Below are 16,130 nucleotides of genomic sequence, written 5' to 3' on the forward strand. Positions count from 1 at the left end.
TGAATTCCCTGTGCGGCGTCCTTGAGTGCCAAGAAAGGCGTCTTTAAATAAAATGTATTATTATTATTATTATTACTGGGAATAGGCAAAAACTGCAGAAGAAATAAGCATAAAATTATAAAATACTACACATTCTTGTTTCATTAATTACTGTAACTCATACTACTTAGTATTAGATTTGTTTATACTGTTAACTAATGATGAAACCTTGTTCTTTTCCTTCAAATAGGAGTTTCTACATATATCTAATATTAAAATATAGGAACATGCTTAATTTATATGGGCAGAAATTACAGCATGGAACTTTACATTCTTAATAAGAGATCTCCTCAAATAGAAAACTGTCCCTATAGTCTGCTTTTTTTAGGACGTTAATGATAGCCACTATTATATCACTTCTTTCAGCATTACACATCTATGATCTTATAAGTGAATTTAGTGTTTTTGCCACCAGCATTGACGTGCTGAGAGTGAGGTAGATTCAGTCTGACTGATCCCGGCCCATCCACCATTATTAGTCAGTTGTGGCCACAGGCTTTCTCTTTTTCTCTACAGAACGTGTCTTGTGCACTCTTTTCCTTTTTACTAACTCTAACACTGTGCTTGATGGATTACTCTCATGCATATAATAGCTTTCTGAATAATGTAATTTATTCATTCAGAAGCAAGTAATAGATTAATGCTGGAATTGTTTTCCCACATTGGATTGCTCCTTAATGTCTAATATTGTTTGTTTTGACAATAGTATGTTTGCACTTTTAGTGTTACAGTTCAAGTTCTACAGCAGGGGAATTTTGCGATATTTCCAGGGTTTCAATTGAAAAAAACTAAAAAAACATTGATAATGATAATATCGTGACATTTTATCTACATTTTTATAAAGTTATGTATGTTTATGAACTATGACTGCCCTGCTACTGTTTATAATACTTACTTGCAGTAGATTGTTGTTTCATAAGTCTGCTACAATGGTCGGCTCTCTTGACACCATTTTCTTGTCATCTTTGTTATATTATTATGAAAGAAGTATATCTATTGTTACCATTGTTACCATTGTTCCTTGCGTGTTCCTGCGTCTTTTCCCAACATACAAATGTTTTCCTAGTTTCATCAACAGCAGCCGCATATTTTTTATAATTATCGTAACTAAACCAAACTATTAAACCAAATTATTGAAATCAGTTAAAATGTAAAAGACAATTTGACAATTTGGGTGTTTCAGTTGGACAAGGGCCGAGTGCAGGGTTTGGTCTGGGATTGGTACAGGAGTACATGGTGTAGTACTGGCAATAGGTGAAAACCGCAGAAGAAATAAACATAAAATTATAAAAATACTACACATTCTCGTTTCATTAACTTCAGTACTGTAACTTGTACTACTTAGCATTAGAGTTTAACTGTTAAATAATGATGCAACCTGTTACTTTTCCTTCCAATAGGAGTTTCAGGAGGAGCTGGGGCAGGATTAGGAACAGGTGGACTGGGAGGGGCAGGAGGACTACCTGGTGCAGTACCGGGACTAGGAGGTGGACAGTACTCTGCTGCTGCAAAAGCTGCTAAATATGGTATAATAAATGACCACACAAATATCCCACATTCAGAGACATGTAATGGTGTATAAACTAATTTTAATAGAAACTGTACAATTTTAAATAATTCCAAATCTATTTTCTCTTTTGCTTTATCTCATCGTTCTTTTTATTAGATTTACTAACTAAACAATTCATGCTAACCTGTTCCATTGTCCTTACTTAGGAGTTTCAGGAGGAGCTGGAGCAGGTCTAGGAACAGGAGGACTCGGAGGAGCAGGAGGGTTTCCTGCTGCAGGACAAGGAGGTGGACAATACTCTGCTGCTGCAAAAGCTGCTAAATACGGTATAGTAAATCATTGACCATACAAGCCTTTAGGAGCCGGTGCTAACTGAGGGGTCAACCCAACCATATCTAGTTTGGACTAGTGACGGCCAAATCAAGCTTTGTGAAGCGGTGTTTTATTTTCTGAGTCCACCAGATGGTGCTCTTGTTTTAAGAGAAATTGTTATAAGTTTGAAGAGATTCAGTGTATTTTCAACCCTTTGTTGCACAAGGAGCACCATCTAGTGGGCTCAGAAAATAAAAACACTGCTTCACAAAGTTTAATTTGGCCATCACTAGTTTGGACCACTGTACCCAAGACAAAACATGTCTCGAGTGCACTGTTACATCTGACCCTTACATCCGCAAAGCAGGCGGCATCGGATGAACCTGAATGGCCCCCATGGATTTGGGCGCAGAATTGCTCTTAGTCAGACTCTCTCCTGACTTAACTGTGTCAAACCTCATTTGTCAAAGTGTTACCTTAAATTACCCTATCATCAGTTATGGTCAATGCAAACCCCTCCACAATGTCAGGAAAGCTACTGTCATCTGCTGTTAAGCAATTAATTTGTTTGTTTTACTTTTGTCATTCACAAAAAAAAATAACTGTACCGTAAACATACAGTAGAAAGATTGTTGTTAAATAACAATAAACACCAGACAAGGGTCAGTCCCTGACAAACACCTATCTAGATTGGCCATTTTGCATTGATATTCAAATATCATTTAGAGAGAAATACATTGTAGAAGAAGCAAAGGCCAATTTAAATCTTCCTTGAAATTAATTCTACTGCTGCTAACATCCTGTTGGTGTTGTCTCTTCATCGAGACAAGAGGTCAAGTCCACAATAACAAGAAAGAGGGAAAAGTCAGATACCTTGGGCCATTGTTAATTTGTTTATTTTAGTGGGAGACAAACTTTTACAAAAGCTGTTTGCATTGTAATGTAGCAGATAACAGTGGCATCAATTTACTGACCTTGTGTGTGCCTCTCGCAGGAGGCGTCACTGGAGTAGGACTTGGCGTTCCAGGAGCTACTCCAGGTACAGGTGTCGGTGGTGTCCCTGATGGTTCTGCTGTTTTGGTGCCAGGTAAAGCTTAGAATTGTTTCTTTTTTTCTTAACTGAGCCTTTTAATATGTTTTACATTGTGAATTTTTATTGTTTTTACAGCAAAGGATGCAGGTCCTGCTGGAACTCCTCAACCAGGTACAGTGGAATGCCAATGCTCTGTATTTCCTAGGGCATTTACAGTACACACATTTACTCACACACATACTTTTGCAATAGCTCTATAAAGCGTACGGGAGGAAAAGGAAGAGGTGCCATTTCCACTTATATTTAGCAATTGCTTTCTACCTTGGGGGGATTGCACTAGTACTGTGGCATCATTTAGCCCCTCTACTTTTTTTCCACCCATTTCCTGCCCACAAGAGCCATGCTGTTTGTATTACTAGTGCTACCAGCTATTGACCACCTCTAGCTTACAGCTTCCCAACTGTGGCGGTATCAAGCTGTAGTCCACCTCACAGCTTTTGCCATTTCTAGTCTCTCTCACTCTACGCCTTTAAAGTACAATGGATGAAGCTGGAACTTTTTGTCTTTTGGCAGAGCCAACGCCAATTGCTGCAAATGGCCAGATCACAGAGGTCCCAGCGCCCAGTAAGACCTGTTTGCATGACACTTTTGACCATAAAGTGAAATCTGTGGAATTTAATACATATATATATATATCTATATATGAATGAATATATATATATATATATATATATATATATATATATATATATATATATATATATATTCTCATATATAGATATATATATTTATATATATTCAGAGAGAGAGAGAGAGAGAGAGAGAGAGAGAGAGAGAGAGAGAGAGAGAGTTCTATATATATATAAATATTAGTTGAGTTGTAATGTATTTGCCACTCTGATGTAGTATGGAAAAGTCAACTCAGTATTTCCCCCAAAAGTCACACTTAAGAATCTTTTGTTCATTATTCAAACAAGTGTTTTGCGTGTCAATGTTTTAAGCAGCATCTAGATTTAGCATCTTATCAGTTACAGATTTGAATCTTAAAAGCCCAATCTATAATCAAAATTAAACAGAAGTGTAGCCACACCACCTATGGAACCTGTTAACATTTTTGGTTAGTTCTTTATTGGATTACCAGAAGCTTCCACTGCTGAATATGTATCTTTTTGTCTAAATCTACATGTATTTAATTATAAAATATAGGAACATGTATAATTTATATGGCCAGAAATTACAGCATGGAACTTTAAATTCTTAATAAGAGATGTTCATCCTCTCAAATACTGTTTGGACAAACTGTAGAAAACTGTCCCCATAGTCTGCTTTTTTTTTAACGTTAATGATAGCCACTAATATTTCACTTCTTTCAGCATTACACATGATTTATGATCTTATAAGTGAATTTATTGTTTTTGCCACCAGCATTGACGTGCTGAGAGAGAGGTAGATTCAGTCTGACTGATCCCGGCCCATCCACCATTATTAGTCAGTTGTTGCCACAGGCTTTCTCTTTTTCTCTACAGAACGTGTCTTGTGCACTCTTTTCCTTTTTACTAACTCTAACACTGTGCTTGATGGATTACTCACATGCATATAATAGCTTTTTGAATAATGGCAAATGTAATTTATTCATTCAGAAGCAAGTAATAGATTAATGCTGGAATTGTTTTCCCACATTGGATTGCTCCTGAATGTCTAATAATGTTTGTTTTGACAATATATATATGCTTGCACTTTTAATGTTACAGTTTAAGTTCTGCAGCAGGGGATTATTGCGATATTTCCAGGGTTTCAATAAAAAAAAAAACATTGATAATGATAATTACGTGACATTTGATCTACATTTTTATAAAGTTATGTATGTAAATAATCTATGAATGCCCTTCTACTGAATAGAATTCTAACTTGCAGTAGATTGTTGTTTTGTAAATCTGCTACAATGGTCCGCTCTCTTGACACCATTTTCTTGTCATCTTTGTTATATTATTTTGAAGAAGTATATCTGTTGTTAGCAATATTCCTGCGTGTTTTTTTGCATACATTCTTTTCCCAACATGCAAAATGTTTTTCTAGTTTCATCAGTAACAGCAGCTACATATTTCATTATAATTATTGTAACTAAACCAAACTATTAAACCAAATTATTGAAATCAGTTGAAATTTAAAAGACAATTTGACTGACTTTGCTTTATTTATTCTTTTTTTGCACTTTGTACTCTTGTGCTGGAGGTGGGAAAACAAACGGTGGGTTAAAAATAAGTGCATATTTTTGCAGTTCATTTAATTCTGTAGTGTTGTCCTGTTAGCCTGTTTTAATGTACTTTTATATATGGCTATTTTGACAGTTTCTGGTGGAATTAATCAGCCTAGTGGTAAGTTGCACATATAAAATTGATTCTAGTTGTTCATTGTACTGAACATTACACTTACGTTAATTATGATTTAATATACCTTAATGATACTTTTTATTATTTCACAGCTGGCACAAGTGTTGATAAATATATATATTTTTTTAAATCCCACATTTTTGTGGCTGGGTTGGCTTGGTTGGTAGAGCAGGTGCACATGTGTAAAGGTTTACTCCTCAATGCGGTTGCCGTGGGTTTGACTCCGACCTGCGTGTCTTCATCTGTACTTTGGAATTAAAGGCCTAAAATGCCCCAAATTAAAAACATATATACACTTCCCTTGTTTTACAAAAGATTCCCAAAAATCTATTATTTTGTACAGCTTGTACTCAGACATTAGAAATGTGACCAAGCCTTTTTCTATTTATTTCCCAGGTGGAGCAGGTGTTGCAGTGCCCTCTGGTGGTAAGACCAGTTTTCCCTTTCTGCATGTGCATTGATTGTGAAATGCACAATTTAAAATGTATACCAGATATTATTTATTGATATGCTTTAAATATTGAAGCAAGGCAATTTAGTTGTAGATGAGTCTCAGAAATATCATACAGTCACTCTGTAAATCACCCTTTAGTATAACAGTTTTGCCTGCTTTGTATGGTTGTATTTTGTTGTTACTTACACCATGCAGTTATTGTTTTTTGACAAGCTGTGCTTTTTTTTAACATTTTAAATGGGCTCTGTGTGTGTGTGTGTTTGTGTGTGTGTGTGTGTGTCGGTGTGTGTCGGTGTGTGTCGGTGTGTCTTCTGCTCATTTTTGTTAATTATTTAAAAAAAAATTTAAATATGGAATTTTAGATTGTTCATGTATTATAGTCTTCTCTCCTTTAGTTGCAACTTGAGTCCAACAACCTGGAGTTTGGCCAACATTGAAACTTTTACTGATTGAAAATCTATGTTGTTTTGAGCCCTCAAGCTATGTTTTGTCTGGCCACATGGTGGAGACAAAGACAGATAAAACAGCTGTCAGTGGCCATAATAATACAAACACTGTTGTTTTCAGGTGTTGGTGTTGGCACAGGTGGCAAAGCACCTAAACCATTCTTACCAGGTAAAGATTGCTAATAAATCATTCATCAGAATTGATTTGTACAATAATGAATATGTTGCAACCTAACCTTCTTTCTCAGATCACCCTGCGTGTAGCCCTTAAATGCATTTAGTTGATCTTGCATTCCATTGCCACAGTATCATCATTAAATCAGTTGTTCCTATATGTACTGGACATTAAGTATCACCGTAAAAATAAATATACTTTATCCTCTGTATGTGACTGTGCAGCACAAAAAAAGCACGGTTGTGTGACTGAAGAATATCTGTTAAAGGTGCTCTAAGCAATGTTTGGTGACATTAATTCTTGTTGTTGTTCAAAGTATTTTCAAAGACTAGCTTGTCCCTCCCTCCTCCTCATCCCGTCCCCTCCCCCTCCCTTCTGTGCTTCTGCGCACTAACTAACTTTGGTTGCCATTTATAGACCCGGGGCTGTCTACAGAGACCATGTTTTTTACATTGTGTTCTGGGGACAGGCAGCTCGCAGATAGTGAGAAGATGTTTGCTATATGTGACAACAAATGTTGTAGCAAAAAACACGTGTGACATCTCTTAGAGCACCCTTAAATAATGCATACAGTTAACCTAATCTGTTCTAAAAAAAGTCCTGTACAGATACAACTTACTACACAAAACCCAATGTTTGCAAACCCAATTTCAGAATTATCCTAATGATGTTGTCAATAAACATGTTATGATACTATCCAATGTTATAGATCACACTGTAACACACTGGGCTGTATTTATCTTACTGTGCCCGTTCTGTCTGGACAGTTAATGACTCAAATTGAATCAATAAAAGCAGCAGTTAATATATAGGGGAAATCTACATAAGGTCTTTCTCCACCCAATTATACCTCCAACAGACTGAACAGTCATCAGTTTGATGCATCTGCAGGTTTGCAGTGTTGATTGTTTTTTTTTTGCTGGTCTGCATTTTTCATTTTTTTTATACTGTTTTTTTCTGCATTTCATTCAGTCTTAATCAATCAGTCAAAAATTAAGATAAACCACATTGTCTCTGAGAGGGAAGTTGACTACAGGAGCCAGTACTGGAGAAAAAAAAAAAAAAACTTAAGAAACATTGAATAATACTGTTAAAACATACAGTATTGGGTAAAATAAATATCAAAACCTTAGACACACTATAAAGATAAATTAACACATTTCTCTTACTTTTAATAATGTTATCATGGATTGATAACAAAAGAAAAAACTGTTATTGAATCCAGGCAGAGTGAAACAGAAGGTGAGCAATTTACTCAATGTGGCCTTTCTAACATTATGAATGAAAACAAGAAACCAATAATCTTGAAAACAGTCGACTGGACTGATTGTTCAACTAAAAAACTAGTGCAGTGAAGTCATTAAAGCCAATCTAATAGTTAGATGCAGCTGGAGAGGATGAAGCCAACATGTATGATTGTAAAGGGGAATCTTCTGTTAAATTACCTTTACTCCATAGGTACAGGAACAGGTGTTGCTCCAGCTGGAGGTGGATATCCCTACAAGGGAACCTATGGAGGCAAGTTCCCTATGTTTTCTATTAACATTTATAGACTTGGTTTAAATTGCAGTGATTATTACTTTGTATGCTTTCTGCTTGTATACATGTATTTCTGCTATAAACAAACCGCTCCAGAGTTTATCCAAAGTTCAATTTCTTAGCATTTTTTCATGTGTAAGATAGCTCATACATAGTTATTGTGTTCTTTTGTAGCTGTGGGTGGAGCAGGAGCAGGAATCCCACTGGCAGCAGGAAGTCATCAAGGTCAGAACACACCCACATTTCATTTAACATGTAACATTTACGGTGAACACTAGACACAGATGTTAGTGAATGGGGACTCACGATGCATAAATAGTGCTTATTTCCCCTTTGAAGATACATTTTTTAAGTTATATTTTTATTATAAGATTGGTTAAATTATTGCCATTTCTTGGATGTGCCAGCCCTTGACACAAATGAGGAGAGTTGACCAACCAGACAATAATGCTACTTTTCTCTGTCATCATGATTCAGGGGGATACAGGCCATATCATCATGGTTATGGCCATGGTATGTATGAAAGGAGAAGAGGCTGACAGCACTAATGCGCAATGTTCCCCCAACTTAAAAAAAAACAACCTAACCTAAAATGTTCTGCCCAGTGCTCAAAGTGACAGTTGGTCAGGAGATGCCATCACATCGCATTTCCTGTGCAGGAAACTGACCAACATGCTGATAAGTTTCTGTGTGGGGCGTAGTGTCAGGAAGGAGAACCCATCTGGATATGTTTGATGAAGGAAATCAACTAGTGTTTTAGTGGAGGCAGTATTTCCAGTCTTTCTGGAGCTGGTTTACAATCTCGTGTTGGACAGCTCTAGGTAAACCATGTCTGTCTCTTGTGACAGGTGGGTTGGTGTATCCCTCTGCAGGTGGACAGGGAGGTGCTGGTGCTGGAGCTAAACCACCCAAACCAGGTAGAGCAAAAGGCTTGTTACTGTTACAGCACATGGAAACATAGTGTATATGTGTCATGAACATGAGTCTTACAGCTCGTAAAAGCTCCTGAGTGAGGCAGATCTTGACAAACACTGCATATTAACATCCGTATGTACTGTATATGTATTTCATCTTCAACCCTGCTTTCCCCTTAAATATTAGCTGAAGACTTTTAGTACTACATCACGTAAAAGTAATGTGCTGTTTTGTTTCCTTTCATTGTGACAAAGATCCTACTGATGATATTAGAATGACTGAATGTAATTAAAATCATTTTTTTAAAGGACCATTTGCATTGTGCACATAATCTATTTAGTATTTTATTTCAGAAGCTAAGAATTCATGTATAGCGAAATTGTTATATAAACTAGTTATATATAGCCAAATGTTTGACAGAATCCAGCTGCACCAGAGGCAGTAATCCCTGCAGTGTTACACTACCGTTAGGAGTTTGTAAATGGAGCAAGTCAACAACACAACATTTCCTGATGAAGACTGATTACTTATACTGTAATACTGTGTGCAACATCAAAGGTTGACTGTTTGGAGATAACCCAAACCCCTGGAGAGTCTTGCCGGGAAATAGCAACCTCTGCCAGAGGAGGTTTGGCTTAGATTGTTACTGTGACCTCAGCTGAGCCGTTGGCTGGCTCACTTTAGGGGGAGAAATGACAACAGCTATAGCAACCCAAAAAAATGGATAAAAAAGTTATAATTACTGTACACAAAATCATAAGAATAGACACATTATCATTATTTGTTAATGTGCTTTTAATTTGAACAGGCTACGGCAATCTTGGAGGTGGCAATGTATATCAGCAAGGTGAGGAGCGCCGCATGTTTGTTCAGTGTTTTCTGCTCTGTTTCTTCCTGTATTATTCTCTTTTTTCTCGAAAAAAAACACAATAGTGGGTCAATTTGGCACACATTTCACTTCAGCGGTCACACACACTTTACTGGCCCTGCCTCTTCCCCTCCTGCTCCTCTTCCTGCTCCTCTGCCCATCAGTGAGGGATGAGTTTAATCACACAGCAACAGCCAACACTGCAGCCTCCTCTCACTGCCCCACAGATACAGGACAGGCTAGTTTTTGAAACTCATGGCTCTAATCCTTCTCCCAATGGCTAGACAGATATTTGTCCGTGTGAACTGCTTCCACACATGGTTTAATAACTTTCTTCTTTTGCCAGTATGGTTTTTCCCAACAGAAAGCCTTGCCAAATGGTAAATAGTAGGTCAAGTTATCATGTTCACTGTACGTATTGTACAAATGTATCAGTTTTTGCTAGATATCCTGACAACTCTTTATATATTGAATGACCCCAGTCATATTGTCAGTTTACAAACTAAAGACGTTTTTCTGACAGAGTAACTAGAACTGCTTTTTCATTTTATAGGTGTGGCTGCTGTGGCTCCTGGTTATGGAGGAGGTTACCCCCAACAGTACTATCAAGGTACTAGAACTGTTCCCTGGGTTTTATGTGTCTGTGCACAAAGTAAAGGTTTAATATTTCACATAATGATGAGGATGCTGTCAATAAATGTTGTGTGTGTGTGTGTGTGTGTGGAGGATAGACATAAATACAAAAAAGGTCATCTTCACTGTGTTTACTGTTGATATTTTCATGATCTATACTTTCTCCTTTATGAAAAGAGCCATTACCATGTTTACCTCTGTTAGGTACTAAAGGTCTTTGAACCTTTTTTATTCTTGGTTTGTCATCATTGTTTCACTCCGATACGTTAGCCAAACTTCTCCACATCCAAGGATTTAGAACACAGACAATTCCTTAACTTTTCCCTGTTTCTGGATCAGGAGGTGGATTATTGCCCAACTGTCAACAGCCAGGTAACACAGCAGGATGGATGACAGGACAGGAAAACTGACCCATCGCTTCCCTCTTAGAGCTGAGAGCATAAAGAAAGGGAGATGAGAACTACTGCTGAAAGACAGGACATTTCCCCAATTTATTAAGTTTCTTCTCATCCAATTAACGAAAACTACATGTTGAAACTATGAGTTAGGGCTCATTAGCCCTCTTTGTTTGACAAGGTATCTTGTAGCCTTCTCTCCTTCCCTTTATGCCAAAAACTTAACACCTAAACACAATGCAACTCCAGCTTTAGCACACTTCCACTTTGTGGGTTTTTAATGTAATCTCCCATACAAAAACACACTCGCTGACATACAGTAAAGAGATTGCAAACTCAACGCATCTCTGATTAAATTTGAAAAGTCCTTTATTTCTTTGATGACGTGATTAATTTGTTCATGAAAACATAGAATTCTGATTACTTATAAGTAGTATATCCACATAAATAGTCACTTGATTTCTTTAGCTCATACAAGCACAAAGGGCTTTTCACTTTTAACACAATTTATCCCTAACGTCTTACACTCAACTTGTTAACGCACATGAGAGGCTGACTTTGCATAAGGGAATTAAATTGTGTTTGAATAACGACAACCTGCATTTTCTCCTCTGTGTACCTAATTACAAAGAGATTAATTGGATTTGTATAGACAGTGGAGCAAATTGAAATTACATGTAATCTTCCTCCCATTTGCTAAATACATCAGAAGAAAAATTGTCTGTGTCAAAGCTCACATTATTCAAATTTCAGCCTCTTAAATGGGCAAAACCACAAGCGCTTTCCCTTTGCCAAGCTTTAAATAAGATTACTTTTCTGTGTCTTTTAAATGCAAAACACAGACAGGAAAACATAGCTGTATATACAGGTCTGGTTAGCTGACTACACTGAGAGCACCTCTGGATCAGACAGACATTTTAGCATTAGTCTAATGGCACCGTCTCATCTCTCATTTGTCTTTGTTGTTGTCTAGGTGGATATGTACCAGCCCCACTGACTCCTCAACAAGGTACCAAACACACACTCCCTCACATCTCTCCATGCACAAAAAAACACCACATTAAAAAGAATAATGAGTAGTTTCAGTCATACATGTGTTCACCTGCACCTCAACCCACTTTCTGATTTCTCTCTCTGCTCGTTGGCAACATGTCATTTTATTTGACTGAGATTGGAAAAGGGTGGCGTGGTACTGTGTGTGCGTGTCAGTACAACCAGTATGTTAAACTCATAATAGTCTGCATTTTCCTGAACATCTGAGATTAGGCTGGTGGGATTATTTGAAGGAAAGACCATCTGGTTTCTTTAAAAATTTACCGGTTTAATCCCTGACAGAATCTGAGATATTGACAGCTTTTGAGGCGACCTGTGGGAATGAATTAAAAGATAAACTTCACTCTGGGTGAACACATGCAGTCCAAAGACATGGATGTTGATCAGTGACTCTATAATGGCTTGAAGTGTGAATTGTGAGTGTGAATGGTTGTCTGTCAGTAGCAGACAGTTAGTCAGGCTGGCTGACTTGCCACCGGTATGCGTTGGTGCTCATACAGATGTTACCCGCTGATAATGCCGACGTCCTGGTCGGGGCGGTTAACGCTACCTCTGATGATAATACCACTGATCTTCCCCGGTGAGTGACTAATCACTGCGCTATCAAATGCTCAGTTATACCGTAGCTGTGTGTGTGTTTCCTTCACGTTCAATCCCTTTGTGATCATGAGCTGTGTATGAGCACCTCACCCGGGTAGTGCACAATACAGAACAGCAGCAATTAGCAAGGCTATGCCACCATTTAAAAGGTCTGCGATATATAAATAACAGACTTTAGAATGCCGAGATTGACCAATTGATTATTCAAAAAAGCTGTGTATTAAAAAAAACGGAAGCAACCAGGACATCACTGTCTCTGTCTTTCTGTGTGTGTCATGGGTGTGTAAAGAGCTGCAGGTCTGTTTGAGGTCGAAGGTGAGCTACGCATGCAGAGCAGACAGGATGACGTGTGCTCTTCCACTTCATTCACACAAAATCCAGCAATGTGCTACCTTCCCGCAGGGTTGTGCGGAGGTGTGGCCATGTTTATTTGGGCTTTAGAACATAACCGCCGTGAAACGATCAGTTTCCCTCTCTTCATTCACTCTCTAGTTCGCTCAACTACCACTGCTCTCTCTGTCTTGCTCGCTGAGCCGGGGCCAACTTTGAGTGGTGCGTTTACAAACGGCAACCATCCTGCATAGTATGCCTTTAAGTTAAGATTGTAAATTCAAACTACTATTTAAAAATAAGCTTTCATACGTTGACTGTGGTCAGATATATAATATACTGTATGGAAATTCTTGACAAGGCCTCTTTGTCTGTTTTGTCGCCTCATACACGAAGAATTTTATCAATTGCACTGACCTTCAGGAGCTAATCTGATAGCATTTTAGCAAGAAATGTCATTGTTTTGAAGGGATAAGATAAAATACTTGTCCAGTGCATCAGTAACCGTCTCTTTTTCATTCTTCACTGACCTTATTAACATTATTAAACATCCACTTACATTGTGTGAGAGGCTTTCTAACGGCCGCCTCCCTAAATTAATCATCTTTAATTTCATTTACAGCGCCTGTGTCGTGGTAGTGAACATCCACGGGTGTTTAACCAGCTTCCCTGGGAGGCTGGTTGTACAGTATAATTGCTGGATTGATGCTGTGGTCAAACACGACATGTCCACTAGTTGTAAACTTCACTCAGTCATACTAGCAAAGCAAGGAGACCACTTGTGGAACACGACAAGTCACTTATCATTTATATTCTTTTTGTTCTGTAGCCAAAGCAGCCAAGTACGGCCCATTGCAGGGCTTCCTCGGTGGTGCAGGAGGAGGAGGAGGAGGAGGAGGAGTCTACAGAGGTAAAAGGTTTTTCCCAACTCTTGTCAGTTTGACCAAACAGCATATGTGGAGCCCTCTGTAAAAACAACAACAACAACATCAATGTGTTAACTTGCATTTTCTCTCAGAAAAAGACTAATCTGATGGTCTCTGCTGCAGGTGGAGTTGCAGGATGCGTGGGCAAATACTGTGGGAGGAGGAAGTAGAGCCCAGCAGTGTGACCTCAAGAAACCATGGTGCTACTGCATGATCTGGAATGTACATTTTATATGCAAACAAACCCCATTAGAAAACATGTAAAAAAAAAAAATTAGTTTTTACTTACTGGACTTCAGCGTCTGATTTTATAAGAACCCACCGACCCAGAATTTTGTACACACAATGATTAGACGTACTGTATGTTATTGATAGTGTCTTTAATCAATAATGTGGTCATGTTAATCAGCTTTAACTCCCTGTACTGCACCGGCCTACTTAAAAGATGGAGTGTGTTTGTGTCACCACGTGTGTTCTGTGTGTGTGTGTGTGTGTGTGTGTGTGTTTGTTTTGTGGTTGTACTGTTGTGCGAAAGACTGACTGATCCATCAGCCGCCAATGTGACCTATGAACGATTTTCCTCTCGGTTTTAATCCTAAAGCAAGGTGAACTGTCCTCATTGTTACAGCACACACTGTCTCACCTCGCTGTGCAGACATCTCTCTGACATGTCAGAGGGGTTGGGTTGGTCGAGGCTTGTCCTAAAACTGATGATATCTGGCCAATCTGTGCATCGTCTCTGGCTCCCCATCTTCTCTGCTGCTATTTTTAGGCGTGCTGGGTATATAGCAGCGGGAATTGGGGCTCCGGCCAACCCATCTGCTCTCACTAACTTTGCTGATTCTAGTTGCTATGCAGTTCAATTGTCTTAGCATTTTTAATGTTGCCAAACTTGTGATGTATGAAGAGCAGTTTCTGCTCTGAGGAACGACATGCTGAAGACAATCAAAAAGTGTTTGATTCATAACAAGGAACATGGGGAAAGCAGTGTTACCTTTTGGTTGCAAGTAAATTAAAGTGTAACTCAGATACTACTCTGGCATGTGCATTATGTATGTGTGAATGTTTAATTATATGTCTGAAATAGAGCACTTCAAATGTTTAGCCTCATTGCAGCAGTTATTTACATGTATGTAACTCGTCATTACATGATTATTCAAGATGTTTTGCACCATGCTTTGACTCATAGCTTTATTGTTATCAGGAATGTGTGAACATAAAACGCATTTATTCACGGTTTAGAATACAGAATAATACAGTCTTTGTTTGATGGGACAGCCAAAGTGTTAATGTGAGGAATAAGCTCTCATTTTTCTGCATTTACTTGAGCTGCTTTTAAAAAGGCTTACTGAGCAAAGGTTCATGAGCTCTGTTGCCAAGTGACGCCATCTCTTTCTGTAATTGTTTACTGTATTTTGTACTAATTTGATATTTGCTGGCTTCGGTTCCTTCACTCGGTGCTGTCTTTGAGCCTGGGTCAGACCTTGTCTTATGTGCCGTGGGATACTCTTCATCTTTATTTAAAACTGTTTTTATAAGGAGGAACAGTGGGGTTTTGCACTTTTTATATTTCCACGACATACATGGGACTTGTTCCAGCATTTATTTACTTCAACAAATAACAAAATAAAATGTGTTAAAAGAACTTGTGTCTTCCTATTTATTTACACTTTTTTTTTTTTTTTTGTGCATTCCACTGCAGAGTAAACGAGAACCACCTGGCTCAGGGTGTCCTGGTAGATCAGTTTGCTATAAGCACCGTACCACACAGCGATAACATCTCAGGTTCAAGGCCCGTTACATCTTAGTCCTGCTGGATTATTACTGTTATTCCGACTGGGCAAAATGAACCAGGAACCATCTGTGTATTTTAAATTCTGATATGGGAATGAGTTGGTAGAGCTCTTCTTTGTAATGACAAATAGCTTAGGGCCATTTTTCCTCCGTGGAGACTAAACTGTTCTTGTTGTGCCAGCTGGAAATAATGAACTCATGTTGCTGTGTTCTCTGAAGATCTCCTGGGTGAACCATTGACCCATGATTCACATTCTATAGTACACTGTTTAAAACTAGGTAAATATGTATTCATCATTTTAATATTTGCCAGTTGACAATCACACAGTTTTGCATGTTCACTGCAACTGCCTCACACTGAAAGATTCCGCTACTTTAACTCTTCAGTTGGTTTCAGTGTAAACTCCAGCACTTCAACTTCATATATTTGAACACATTTGACCACTTACAGTACATATGCACTAATTCAATTGCTATTCTTTATTCATCTAACTGACATTTTAACTTATTCTATCCCTCCTGCTTTTAGAGCTATACACTTCAACGGTTTTCAGCACCGGTACTTTAAGTGACAATTCAAACTTTTTTAGTACTTCAACTTTAGACATTTTACAAGATTATATAACACTTGTTTTACATACAGTAGTTTCAAAAGCTTCAAAGACTCAACATGACAAATACTGTAGCCTAATTTGTGACTGTTTTAAATGGATGAACG

General features: G+C 38.1%; 1 protein-coding gene across 3 annotated transcripts in view; it reads left to right on the top strand.

The window, feature by feature from the left end:
* The window catches only part of elna (elastin a), a 54,596-nt gene extending 39,335 nt beyond the window's left edge, over positions 1–15,261 (top strand). For all 3 annotated transcript variants that reach the window (XM_034864244.1, XM_034864254.1, XM_034864263.1), the window contains 18 exons: positions 1,440–1,565; positions 1,756–1,875; positions 2,856–2,948; positions 3,030–3,065; positions 3,468–3,518; positions 5,127–5,141; positions 5,243–5,269; positions 5,681–5,710; positions 6,306–6,353; positions 7,818–7,877; positions 8,073–8,123; positions 8,376–8,411; positions 8,747–8,815; positions 9,622–9,660; positions 10,235–10,291; positions 11,683–11,718; positions 13,522–13,602; positions 13,742–15,261. In XM_034864244.1, coding sequence (XP_034720135.1) covers positions 1,440–1,565; positions 1,756–1,875; positions 2,856–2,948; positions 3,030–3,065; positions 3,468–3,518; positions 5,127–5,141; positions 5,243–5,269; positions 5,681–5,710; positions 6,306–6,353; positions 7,818–7,877; positions 8,073–8,123; positions 8,376–8,411; positions 8,747–8,815; positions 9,622–9,660; positions 10,235–10,291; positions 11,683–11,718; positions 13,522–13,602; positions 13,742–13,788 — 1,022 coding nt within the window. In that variant the 3' untranslated portion in view covers positions 13,789–15,261. The remainder of the gene's footprint in view (positions 1–1,439; positions 1,566–1,755; positions 1,876–2,855; positions 2,949–3,029; positions 3,066–3,467; positions 3,519–5,126; positions 5,142–5,242; positions 5,270–5,680; positions 5,711–6,305; positions 6,354–7,817; positions 7,878–8,072; positions 8,124–8,375; positions 8,412–8,746; positions 8,816–9,621; positions 9,661–10,234; positions 10,292–11,682; positions 11,719–13,521; positions 13,603–13,741) is intronic.
* Positions 15,262–16,130: the final 869 nt, after the last annotated feature.

This window comes from Etheostoma cragini, chromosome 3 (genome assembly GCF_013103735.1).
Source record: "Etheostoma cragini isolate CJK2018 chromosome 3, CSU_Ecrag_1.0, whole genome shotgun sequence".
Classification (NCBI taxonomy): Eukaryota; Metazoa; Chordata; class Actinopteri; order Perciformes; family Percidae; genus Etheostoma; species Etheostoma cragini.